Source organism: Lingula anatina, chromosome 5, assembly GCF_051362555.1.
Source record: "Lingula anatina isolate TDL-2025a chromosome 5, LinAna3.0, whole genome shotgun sequence".
Taxonomy (NCBI): Eukaryota; Metazoa; Brachiopoda; class Lingulata; order Lingulida; family Lingulidae; genus Lingula; species Lingula anatina.
Genome location: NC_141771.1, coordinates 21,715,830 through 21,727,980, shown reverse-complemented (window position 1 = coordinate 21,727,980; position 12,151 = coordinate 21,715,830). Strand labels below are relative to the sequence as shown.

At 38.4% G+C, this 12,151-nt stretch overlaps 1 protein-coding gene across 1 annotated transcript; it reads right to left on the bottom strand.

Annotated features, from left to right (window-relative positions):
* Window positions 1-8,756: 8,756 nt before the first annotated feature.
* Window positions 8,757-11,812, bottom strand: LOC106162253 (carbohydrate sulfotransferase 9-like). Its single transcript, XM_013539471.2, has 2 exons — window positions 11,496-11,812; window positions 8,757-10,529 (listed from the first exon to the last, which is right to left on the bottom strand). The coding sequence occupies exons 1-2, from the start codon at window positions 11,532-11,534 to the stop codon at window positions 9,582-9,584; spliced, it is 987 nt and encodes a 328-aa protein (XP_013394925.2). The 5' UTR covers window positions 11,535-11,812; the 3' UTR covers window positions 8,757-9,581.
* Between the last annotated feature and the right edge of the window lie 339 nt (window positions 11,813-12,151).

The following is a 12,151-nucleotide window of genomic DNA, read 5'->3' as shown; positions in this document are numbered from 1 at the left end:
GTGTTGTGGGGTAACTGAATATAAAATAGGGCCTTTTCTTCATGGGAGTCCAAATCCCATGGGTATGAATATGAAGATATATCCAATCTATTCTTCATAAAGTGCACTTAAGGGAAAAATGTTGAAATGATCGCCAAATATCAAATAGCTTTTTCTTAGGGGAGTCACTGGGTGGAAAATACACATTTTTAATTTTCTTATTTTCTCATTAACATTTTCAGCTGCAAACTAACAAAAAGTACCAATGTATCCTCCATTATGCATACTACAATATAAAAACCATATACTCAAAATAAAATAAGATTTATAAAGTTTTGTGGGGGGGGAGTCAAAATTTCATGGGGGGAGTCACATTTTCATAGTGAAAATCTGACTGGGGAGTCACATTTTGGGGGAGTCAGATTTTCATGTTACACCGGAACAAATTTTGAAATGAGATGCACTACTTTCCAACCCCGCTGAGAATCATCACTATCACATCGCGTTCTAGGCAAGAGCGGTGTCGCGTCTGTTACTTCGAAGCACGTACTGATACAATCCTTGAAAATGGCTGTTGTGGTCCGATCTACCGGTGAATTCAGGATCATTAGGTGCCGAGTCTGGTAGTTGGGTAGGCCTGGATTTGATAACTAAGCTGTGGTGTTGTGGTGCTTTTCTCTCCTGGCATAACCCAAGTCGGGAATGTACCGAATGTTGAATCTTCTGTATTCGGATTAGGGCCCCTTATTATTATTATAGAGTAAAATATACACCGCAATATCTTGAAGAACTCAGTACAATATATACTGCCGATACTCAGCTGCACCCTCCTTCCAAACACCCTGACATTCCCTTAACGAAAATGAAATAACTCTACATCCTACCTCAGGTCCTGGACGGTTAAATACGGATGGCCAATGACGGTAAAATGCAGTTATTGTGTCTACGTAATGCCCCTATTTCACACAGACCAAGAATCCCACGAATGGCCATGAATTGATAAATTTCAGGATTCGTGGTTGAATCGAAATCAGTTCGTGAAGTTCTTAACAGATTCGTATATATTCGTAGTCAGTTCTTGCACTTCTTGACCAACAGGAATTAGTGGCAAAAACTTTGATGCCCCTCTTTCACACAGACCACGATCCCACGAATCGCAAAAATTTTGAGCTGTTCAAAATTTTGGCCACGAACTCACGATTCCAAAAAATCGTAGTGAATGTATGGACAATATTCGTGAGATTCCAGCCGAATCCCACGAATATTCGTAACACTATCGCACCTGTATGGTAACTGAATCGTAGAGCGTATCGAATTAGACCAGAAAATTGGCAAAATCTCACGAATCCTGAAATTTTTCAATTCCTGGCGATTCGTGGGATTCGTGGTCTGTGTGAAATAGGGGCATAAGCACTGCATGTACATTGCTGAGACCCTCAGTAGCCTATCAAGATACTGTGGTCCATAGACTTGTAAAGATTCTTTTTGTCTATAACTACTTGTATTTGTCTGTTCTTATCAGCCAGGGAATGAGGTTGTGATAGATGTGACAACATGATGATGTCTGACTGCAAGCAGGCGAAATATTGGCTGGTAAGACTGCAAGCAGGCGAAGTATTGGCTGGTAAGTCTGCAAGCAGACGAAATATTGGCTGGTAAGACTGCAAGCAGACGAAGTATTGGCTGGTAAGACTGCAAGCAGACGAAATATTGGCTGGTAAGACTGCAAGCAGACGAAATATTGGCTGGTAGGACTGCGAGCAGACGAAATATTGGCTGATAAGACTGCAAGCAGACGAAATATTGGCTGGTAAGACTGCAAGCAGACGAAATATTGGCTGGTAAGACTGCAAGCAGACGAGATATTGGCTGGTAAAACTGCAAGCAGACGAAATATTGGCTGGTAAGACTGCAAGCAGACGAAATATTGGCTGGTAAGACTGCAAGCAGACGAAGTATTGGCTGGTAAGACCAAGTGCACGGCGACGACGACGCAGCAGCCGACAGGTACTGGAGGCGAGGGGAATCGGTGCGTAGAAGTCTCGATGCAGTGACGACTCCAGATGACCTTCCATTCCATTAGGAAACCACAGCGAAGACCTCCACCAAGAACTATTTTCACCAACGTGCCGTGTTTAGTGAAGTAATCACGTGCCAGTTGGCGGTGTCTTTTCAATAATGTGGGCAGTTTTCTACATTCACTGGAATCAATATTTGATCAGCATGCATTGATCTTGGTAATGCATAGGACAGACAACTACTGAATGAGAACTGAAATTTATCAATTCTTTGCGCCTTTATCAAGATTAGACCTGAAAAAGTGATTATGCGGGCAAATCATCTTTATAATCCAAATATATACTGTTATCGTTCTACCGATTACCATACTCAATGTACGTCTCCATGTATATAAAGTGTGTGTGTGTGTGTTTGCTTTTTTTTGCAAACAATTTTTACGTATTTAGTATCAGATAATAAAAACAGATTCATTTTAGATATAAAACACGATATATGCTCATTTAAATTCCGTATTTATTTATCTATTTATATTGCCGATATTGAGGCCAACGTGGTGCCCAACTAACGAGGCCTCGTACAAGTCCCGCCATTTTATTGCTCCCACCTTAAGGACGCCAAATTACCGGTAAATTGTCATCGCCATCAATATGGACATAGCAGCCGTTAGTGCAGGAATTGCTCTGAGGTGCTAACAGAACGCAAACTCAGTTTAAAGGTACATTCGAACTGAGCGTTGTGGAACGTGAATCCCCACTGGTTTCTAGGGGCTGATGCAGCAAACTAACAGATCCGCGGATCAAATTTGGCGACACACTAAAAAGCTTGCCGCTTAATTTCGAATTGGGCACTGAAAAGATTCCCCTTGGAGATCACGCAACAAGCATTCAAGTGGGTCGGTCATATTTGATCCGCGGATCTGTTAGTTTGCTTTTCTGAATGCGCCATAATACGACTAAAATAATGTGTACAATGCCAAGGGATCAACTGAATAAATCACACGATCAGCCACAAAAGAGCTATAAACTGCACCTTAATTCTCTTTCAATTTTTCATAAATTTGACCTACTTATCTAGCTTTTATATCTGCCCCGTTTATATCAAACGTTTATATCAAAGAAAGCAAGCAGAAAATCTGCTCAAATATCATTTTTCAGGTAATATTCAGTGATGTTTTTTGATATTCCTCCCAGTTACACTATTTGGATGCAGTGGTATATGGTTGACTTTTGTGGCAAAAAAACTTCTTCATCTTTAACTAAATACGTAAATTAGCTGCTGACATTGCTGCATCAAGTGCGTAAATTGGACGAATTTTCTGCAACGTCGATTTTGATACTGATGAATAATATCTTTTTACCAAATTAGACGTTGTTTCTGGATTAAGGAACATATTTGGAAATTTGAATGCTGGGTACGCATGCACCAGTTTCAAAATGTTGTTTGCATCTTCGCTTATTGTCCCAAAATACCCTATGACGTCATATTGAATGACACATGGGTGACATAAATCGTTTGGGGGCGCCCAATGACCATTAAGAAAGTTTGGGTTGTCACCAACGTAACGAAGGAATTCTTCAAATGTTATCTTTGGTACCCAACTTGGCGGTTCATCTTTTGGAAAACTAAACTCTTCTCCAGATGGAAGGACGCCAGATATCCGTCCACGACGTTGGCTCACACTGACGGGAAGAATGGGTTCTACACCGCGATAGTGTCTCATAACGTATGGAACCACTTGCGATGAGACACCCTCATGTGTCCAAGGATTGTTTTCCAACTTATTACGGTATGCAGAAAGTAATCTTTCCAAAGGATGTCTCAAATACATTACTTTCAAGTGAGTCTCAAGTTTTTGTTTTGCTTCCGAAAACGTCAGTGTATCCAACGTATGCAAATATTTTTTAACCAAATCACGTGGGTTAAATCCGTTTTTGCCATGAGCCATAGAAGTATCGTTTATAATGCCAGACAGTGCTAGCAAAAGGCGCTTCCAACTTGTGTTCCCAGATTTAGGTACGCGGCAATATATGATTTTATACTGGTCTTCTACGATGAGATGGTCGCCGTTTTCTTTAATCCACTCTTTTGTCAGAGGTATTTTTACAGATTTGTACTTCTCGCATGCCTCGGACACAAGTTTTTTTCTTCTTCGTATTTCCTCAAGCCATTTTTCTGGAATGACGTCATCATCCAATCCGTTCTGCTGAAAGTAATAAGAGGCTTTGCATTATTTGACATCTTGGTGCTCCTTACGCTGGCACACTTTGTCCATAATATGAGATGTTTATCTTGACATAATTTAGATCGACCGTAGTTTTTAAACTTGGTTTGACCACAGGTACATTCTGAAGACACTGAATCTTAATGTTGTAATGTAAGTTCTCTCTCTACGTCTCTCTCTCTCTCTCTCTCTCTCTCTCTCTCTCACACACACACACACGTACCGGGTGTGTATGCGCTCTCGAGTGTGTGCGGGGGGTGGGGGTAGTCTATAATAACCTAAATACGGGGGTACATATAAGATTTTTTTACCCTTCCATTTTTTATACTGTCGTTGATTGAGAATGTTCAATACAGTGGCTTAAAGACTAAATTGTCAGAAATTACTATTATTGTATTTATTTCAGTTCTTGTGTGCATGTGTGTGTAAATTTTCCCGGTATGTTATTTTTATCATTAGATAAAGAATATTTTCATAGTTGGAATATTATATGCTATTGATTTTTTTATTTCTACTAGGCTTAAATGAAGACCACATGAATGGAACCTGCAACCCTGATGACAGTAGCACCCATCAATTCCAAATGCTTTGCAACATTCATGTAGAGCACCATGACACAACCTCTGGCATATGCAATTAATTAAGGATATTTTTGACCTATGCTGTTGCTTATGCCAATTGTTATTGTATCATCACAATGTAGTTTAACCACTGAAAATGGTTCCAGTAGATCTGTACAGTTAATATATATATATATATATATATATATATATAATGTATATATAATGTAATTGCTTTCACAGAATTTCGATTTCAAACTCATTTTTTTACACAAAATCGGACCTAGATCAACTCAAAATGCATCCCATCGAAATTGAAATTTATTTTTTTTAAATGAGAAAATGCATAATAGTACTTTCATTGGCTTAATAGTCCAGATATTCCACCGTTTCTGACACCTTGTAAATCTTCAGAATTTTACTCGATTCAAAATATTATAACTTCCGGTGTGTCTAAATTCCCCCTAGCGGCAGCTCAGTTGCTCTCGGGCTGGGAATATGTGTGTGTGTGTGTGTGTGTCATGCTGTTTATTACCAGATTTACAAACTGTTCGTTATTGCTTTTCCTATGTCATATGCAATCGGATGGTCTAGTGGTTAGAGTCCCCACCTCCGAATCAGGAGGACGTGGGTTCAAATCTCCGCCGGGACACGTCGGTCTTTGAAAACCGGTACCTGCTGTCTCCCCGCTTGGCATTGTTGTTTCTGTTTCGTTTTACAATGGGCCAAGGAGTCAAAAATTCCTTAGTATGGGGTCATGGTGACTCTTTTGTAGAGATAAATCAAGGGATGAAGGGATGTGTGAATGCAGTCAATTGTGACCCTCCTGTGGGGTCTGGAATGGCGTTACTCCATCAGAGTCAACTTGACCCCAATTGGGAGTTATTTTAGGCACCACTGGTGGACTCCAAGTTTGGAGTTACTTAGACTCCGATTTTATTCTAAGTGTCCAATTGCCCTTATTGCTGTCTTAGTTATCGTTTCTACTGATATTGCTTGTACATTGTATTAATATCGAAATTCATTTTACATGTTTATCTTTTATTTTTGTTTATCAATATTTGCAAGAGAGATTTTCAATTACAGTTGAACTTGAGATATTTGATTTTACAGCTTTAATACATACAATAGACCTTTTTCACAGTAATCTACTAATTGTGTAATGGTCACAATGTACAAAATTGTCCACTTTGGTGCATAGGTATTTTTTACACTGATTTCTTACCTGGTCATTTTCACTATGTCCATTTCCCATCATTGCCATTATATCTTGTATAGGTATCGTAGTCGCCTCGAGCTGATCTACCTTTTCCTCAAACTTAAGGTGTCTAGTATCAAGCGTAACACGCCCTAGAATTTATTAAATGTCGATTAAAATATAAAATTGAATATTTCAGACCATAAATGTCTTATGGTTATATTTTCCGCCTTAGCTATTGAAAAGAGTTTAGATTACCCCCTTGACATTTTTACTCGAATAATCGTCCCTATAGATAATATTTGAGAGAAAGAGGGAAAGAGAGACGAGGGTCTTACCTCTCACGCTGAATGAGATGACAAAAAGGCAAAAACTAAAGCAAAGAAAACCCAGTATCGCACGACGAAGCAAGAACCACCTCATCTTGGGAAGTTGTTGTTGTGTTCTAATGTGTGGATCGAACTCAACTCACCCAAGAACGAAATTAACTATGGTCATTTCAGTCCACACGATACAGGTACCGTAACATCACTTCATGATATATTGATGTACAAATGTACACTTTCCATGTGGAACACTAATGAGCTCATTAATGGAACAGAAAGTACAACTATGTGACCCGATATCTGTATATTAAATGGAATTCAGAGGGCATTCCATTCTGACGCATCATACACATCGTAGATATTAGAGGGATAAAGTTCGTACAGCACTTCAAATGAGATTCAAAATTCCATACTAAATACATTGTAAACAACACACAGAAATATAATAAATTCCATTTTACCATCAAATCGGCGGTTATCGCAATTATTCTGAAATATGTGCTTGCCATCGGACGATGTGGACCTTCATAGAACCTCTTAAGAGATTACCGCCCAAATAAGAGTCGTTCTCCCTCATACTAAGGGGGGGATGACATGTAAAATTCATGCAGAATCTCCGCTCAGTCTGAGGGGGCGTATAACCAAGTACAATATACTCAAATTAGGTAGCAGGAAATGTAGCACTATTTCCAGATACCAGGTGCATAAACAAGCATTTGTGTACGAATCGCTAGAAACCAATTTTTTTCAAAAACTGAACTGGTAGATTTTTCCTGTACAGGTAAGAACATCTGCGGTTCTTTCACTACTCTGAGTTCCATGTTGCTTTAAAGTGACCGCTAGGTGACGTCTATTCATTTATAGAGCAGAATAAAATGTATGTACCTGTATGTATGCTCGCTGGTTAATTAGAACGATGCATCATGCTGCAGACGGACTTGCCTTTACGTCTAGATATAAAATAACCTCAATTTGATCACTGTAATTCTCTTCTGTACTGATGTCTGCAAGTAAAACTTCCAACGTCTACAGCGCATTCCAGATATCTCTGCTCGTGCTGATCCTAACCCGCGCACGTGGTGACAGTCACATCGTACCTATTTGAAACATCACTGGTTACCCACAAAAGGACGAATTATCTTAAACCTTTTAGTTTATGCCCATGTTGCTTTGTATGTGCAGAAACAGTGTGTCTGTTTATACTCATCACATGCATCTGTCGGCAGCTGCGTCGTCGTCGCTGTGCACTTTTCACCGATAACGCAATATATGGAAAACAGTAGATTTATGGCACTTAAAGAGATAATTCACGTGAGATTCAAAATTACACATGAAATACATTGCAAACAACACATAGAAATATAACAAATTCCATTTTTCCATTAAAAACGTCGGCTATCGCATTTATTCTGAAATCTATGCTAGCCATCAGACCACGTGGACCGACATACAAGGCTACCCTCGATAATGACGTCTTAAGAGACTTCTACAAAAAGGACATTTTCAAAAACAATCAACTAACTTTGAATGTCAAAACGGATTCATTTACCATCGGTTAATATGAGAACATCGTTGGTTACCCCAGGAAAATCTTTTTATGTCACTTTTCCCGCCAAAATGAAGAGTTGTTCTTCCTCATACTAAGGGGGGACGACATGTAGAATTCAGAGTTTCCTCTCAGTCTCAAAGGGCGTATAACAAAATATAATAAACTTAAAGTGACAGCCAGGTGGCGTTTAGATTTTAACAAGCAGAGGAGGAGTCAAACAATTGCAAGTGATTTCTATTTTTCTAGAGCAGAATAAAATATAGATAGTGTATGCTGGTTGACCAATTGGAGGGATGCATCACGCTGCAGACGATCTTGCCATTACGTCTAGGTATACAAGCCAAAGAAAGAAACGCAAGCTTTAAATATTTATGGTCTTGATATACTTTTGCATGCAATGCCGGTGCATAATATTAGCATATCAGTTGTATATATATAACAGTTTTAGTGGATTATTATTCTTGAAGTAATGCAGATTTGTTTTGGTTTCTTAGTGAAATTTTCATATTTTTCATATTGGTATTTTCAAAGAGTTACCTTGAAATGCTATGTGACTAAAGCCCTGTACTAGTTACATTTTCTTACTCTCCACGTTACCTGATATACTGTATATAATTAGCGGTGTTTACACTTAATTAAGATCTTTTTGTTTAATCATTTTCCTTTACTTTAGCTTTAATCGTATATTTTATCTTCATATTGAAAAGTTGAACATAAGGCTTTAAATAAAGAAGAAAAGAAGAACTACATCAGACAAGGCAACCTATATAAGTATCTCGATCGGGTTCGTATTCAGAGCGAATCTGTCCATTTCATCAATCCGTTATGTGAGAGGATAACAATGAACCTCAACAAACACGATGAGCAAATGTTGACGTTCTAGACCCAAGAGTGAAGACCAATATGAGATGGTAATGGTCAATGATTATTTTTTCTAAATATAACAGCGAATGGATTAAACATTTTCGATCTGCAATGATACAGCTACTGTGCATTTAAGAAAATATGATGCTAGGAACAAAATCTATGGATTTAATTATATGTTTTGAGTAACAGGTGTTAAAAATATAAATGATCTATCAAATAATTAACTTAACCACCATTAGTTTTAGTCTACCTTTTGCATGAAATCAAAGGAATAAGAGACAGTACTGGAAATTTGAGCCTTTATCTGGACAATTATTTCCAGTTGAATTCCGTATTTACATGTATTTATCCATTAATAATGCCGATATTGAGGCCAAAGTCGTACCCAACTCCCGAAGCCTCATAAGTCCCGCCACTTTGTTGCTCCCACCTTATTAAGGACGCCAAATTACCGGAAAATTGTCATCGCCATCAATATGGGCATAGCAGTCGTTAGTGCAGGCATAGCTCTGAAGTTCTACCTATGCTTGGCCCTTTGTCCCTGGATGGTTGCTAATCTAATTTCAATAAAGTGCTAACAGAACGCAAACTCAGTTTAAAGGTCAGATACAAAAGAGGGAGTGAAAAAGGGCGCGGCAAGCGACTATGATCTACAAAGGTAATGAAACGACTAGCCACAAAAGACCTATTAACTGCATCTTCAATAAATTTTTCGTAAATTTGACCTACTTATCTAGCCTATTTATCTGCCCCATTTATATACAGCGCAGAAAGCAAGCAAAAAAATCCTCCCAATTACACTATTTGGATGTAGTGGCATTTGGTTGGCTTTTGTGGCAAAAAACGTCTTATTCATCTTTAACTAAATACGTAAATTAGCTGCTGACATTGCTGCATCAAGTGCGTAAATTGGACGAATTTTCTGCAACGTCGATTTTGATACTGTTGAATAATATCTATTCACCAAATTAGACGTTGTTTCTGGATTAAGGAACATATTTGGAAATTTGAATGCTGGGTATGCATGCACTAGTTTCAAGATATTGTTAGCATCCTCGCTTATTGTCCCAAAATACCCTATGACGTCATATTGAATGACGCATGGGTGACATAAATCGTTTGGAGGCGCCCAATGACCATTAAGAAAGTTTTGATTGTCACCAACATAACGAAGGAATTCTTCAAATGTTATTTTTGGTACCCAACTTGGTGGTTCGTCTTTTGGAAAACTGAACTCTTTTCCAGATGGAAAGACACCAGATATCCGTCCACGGCGTTGGCTCACACTGACAGGAAGAATGGGTTCTACACCGCGATAGTGTTTCATAACATAGGGAACCACTTGCGAAGAGACATCGGCATGCATTAAAGGATTTCTTTCCAACTTATTACGATATGCAGAAAGTAATCGTTCTAAGGGGTGCCTAAGATACATAACTTTCAAGTGGGTCTCAAGTTTTTGTTTTGCTTCCGAAAACGACAGCATATCCAACGTATGCAAATATTTTTCAACCGAATCACGTGGATTAAATCCGTTTTTGCCATGAGCTACAGAAGTATCGTTTATAATGCCAGACAGTGCTAGCAATAAGCGCTTCCAACTTGTGTTCCCAGATTTAGGTACGCGGCAATATATGATTTTATACTGGTCTTCTACGATGAGATGGTCGCCGTTTTCTTTAATCCACTCTTTTGTCAAAGGTATTTTTACAGATTTATACTTCTCGCATGCCTCGGACACAAGTTTCTTTCTCCTTCGTATTTCCTCGCGCCATTCTTCGGGAATTACGTCATCATCCAATCCGCTCTGCTGAAAGTAATAAGAGGCTCTGCATTATTTGACATCTTGGTGCTCCTTACGCTGGCACACTTTGTCCATAATACGAGATGTTTATCTTGACATAATTTAGATCAACCGTAGTTTTTAAACTTGGTTTGACCACAGGTATATTTTGGAGACACTGAATCTTAATGCAGTAATGTTCTTTCTCTCCGTCTATCTCTCTCTCACACATACACACACACACACACGCACACGCACACACACTCACAATCACACACACGTGTGTGCGCGGACACCTACATGTATGATTGTTACTGGGTTTCACGTACTAGTTTCCATAAATGACGTTGACTTGGAATCGAAATTCCATGCACCCTCTGATGGGTGGGTGAAGGAAAGTGAAATCACTCACAGAGATTTGTGTCATTTCTTTTATACTTTTAACAAAAAAAAATATTGTACTAAAAATTCCACTCCAGGAAAATGGGAATGGGAATTAATTGAAATTTGTAAAGGACAACATCACGTTACGTTGGTCAAAACGGTTGGTGAATAAGTATGTGTGCCACATACCCCATACCCTTGGTATGATAACAGCTAATTGTCAATGCTATAACAAGATGTGTTTATTTTTTTGGGAAATGTGGCCAAATTAAGCTCCTTAAAGAAAATGTTTCCCGCGGGCCCCGCCCCTAGCAAAACATTTTCTTCTCGAGCCTGCACTTGCCCTAATGCTGCCTTAGTTATCGTTACTATAGATATCGCTTGTACATTGTATTAATATTGAAAATTATTTTACATGTTTATCTTTTATTTTTGTTTATCAATATTTGCAAGAGAGATTTTCAGTTATAGTTGAACTTGAAATATTTGATTTCACAGTTTTAATACATATAAAAGACTTTTTCCCACTAATCTACTAATTGTATAATGTTCACAATGTACAAAAATTGTCAACTTTGGTGCATAGGTATTTTTACACTGATTTCTTACCTGGTCATTTTCACTCTGTCCATTTCCCATCATTGCCATTATGTCTTCTATAGGTATCGTCGTCGCCTCGAGCTGGTCTACCCTTTTCTCAACCTTACGGTGATAAGTATTGCGTGGAAGACGCCCTAGAATTCATTAAGTGTCGCTTAAAATATAAAATTTTATGTTTCAGACCGTACAGGGCTGATTGTTACATTTTCCGCCCTAGCTAATGAAAAGTGATCAAATTGTTGCCTTAACATATTCCTCGGAATGTTAATTATTAGTATGGACAAGACAATATTTGATTTTTTGTACAAGTAGGAGAGAGAGAGAGCCGCCGCGAAAGGGGGTCTTACCTCTCACATTGAATGAGACGACAAAAAGACAAAAACCAAAGCAAAGGAAACCCAGGACCACACGACGGCGCAAACTCCACCTCATCTTGGGAAGTCGTCTTCCTAATGTTTTGATCGAAAAGCCAACTACCTGATGAAGGAAATGCACCACAGCCATTTCATCATACGATTATTAAATTATTTCATGATTACTATTTTTACTTTCCATGCGGGACAGTAAATGGTTCATTTGTGTTATACAAAATTACATATTTGTGGCCTGATATCTATATATTAAATGGAATCTACAATACATTCCATGCCATCAATATTAACTTT

Bases quoted from the DNA above. Each gene is read 5' to 3' on its own strand.
- LOC106162253 (XM_013539471.2), bottom strand. From the start codon at position 11,534: ATGGCAATGATGGGAAATGGACAGAGTGAAAATGACCAG. The intron at 10,530-11,495 runs GTAAGAAATCAG...TATTACTTTCAG, and splicing joins GACAGAGTGAAAATGACCAG to CAGAGCGGATTGGATGATGA.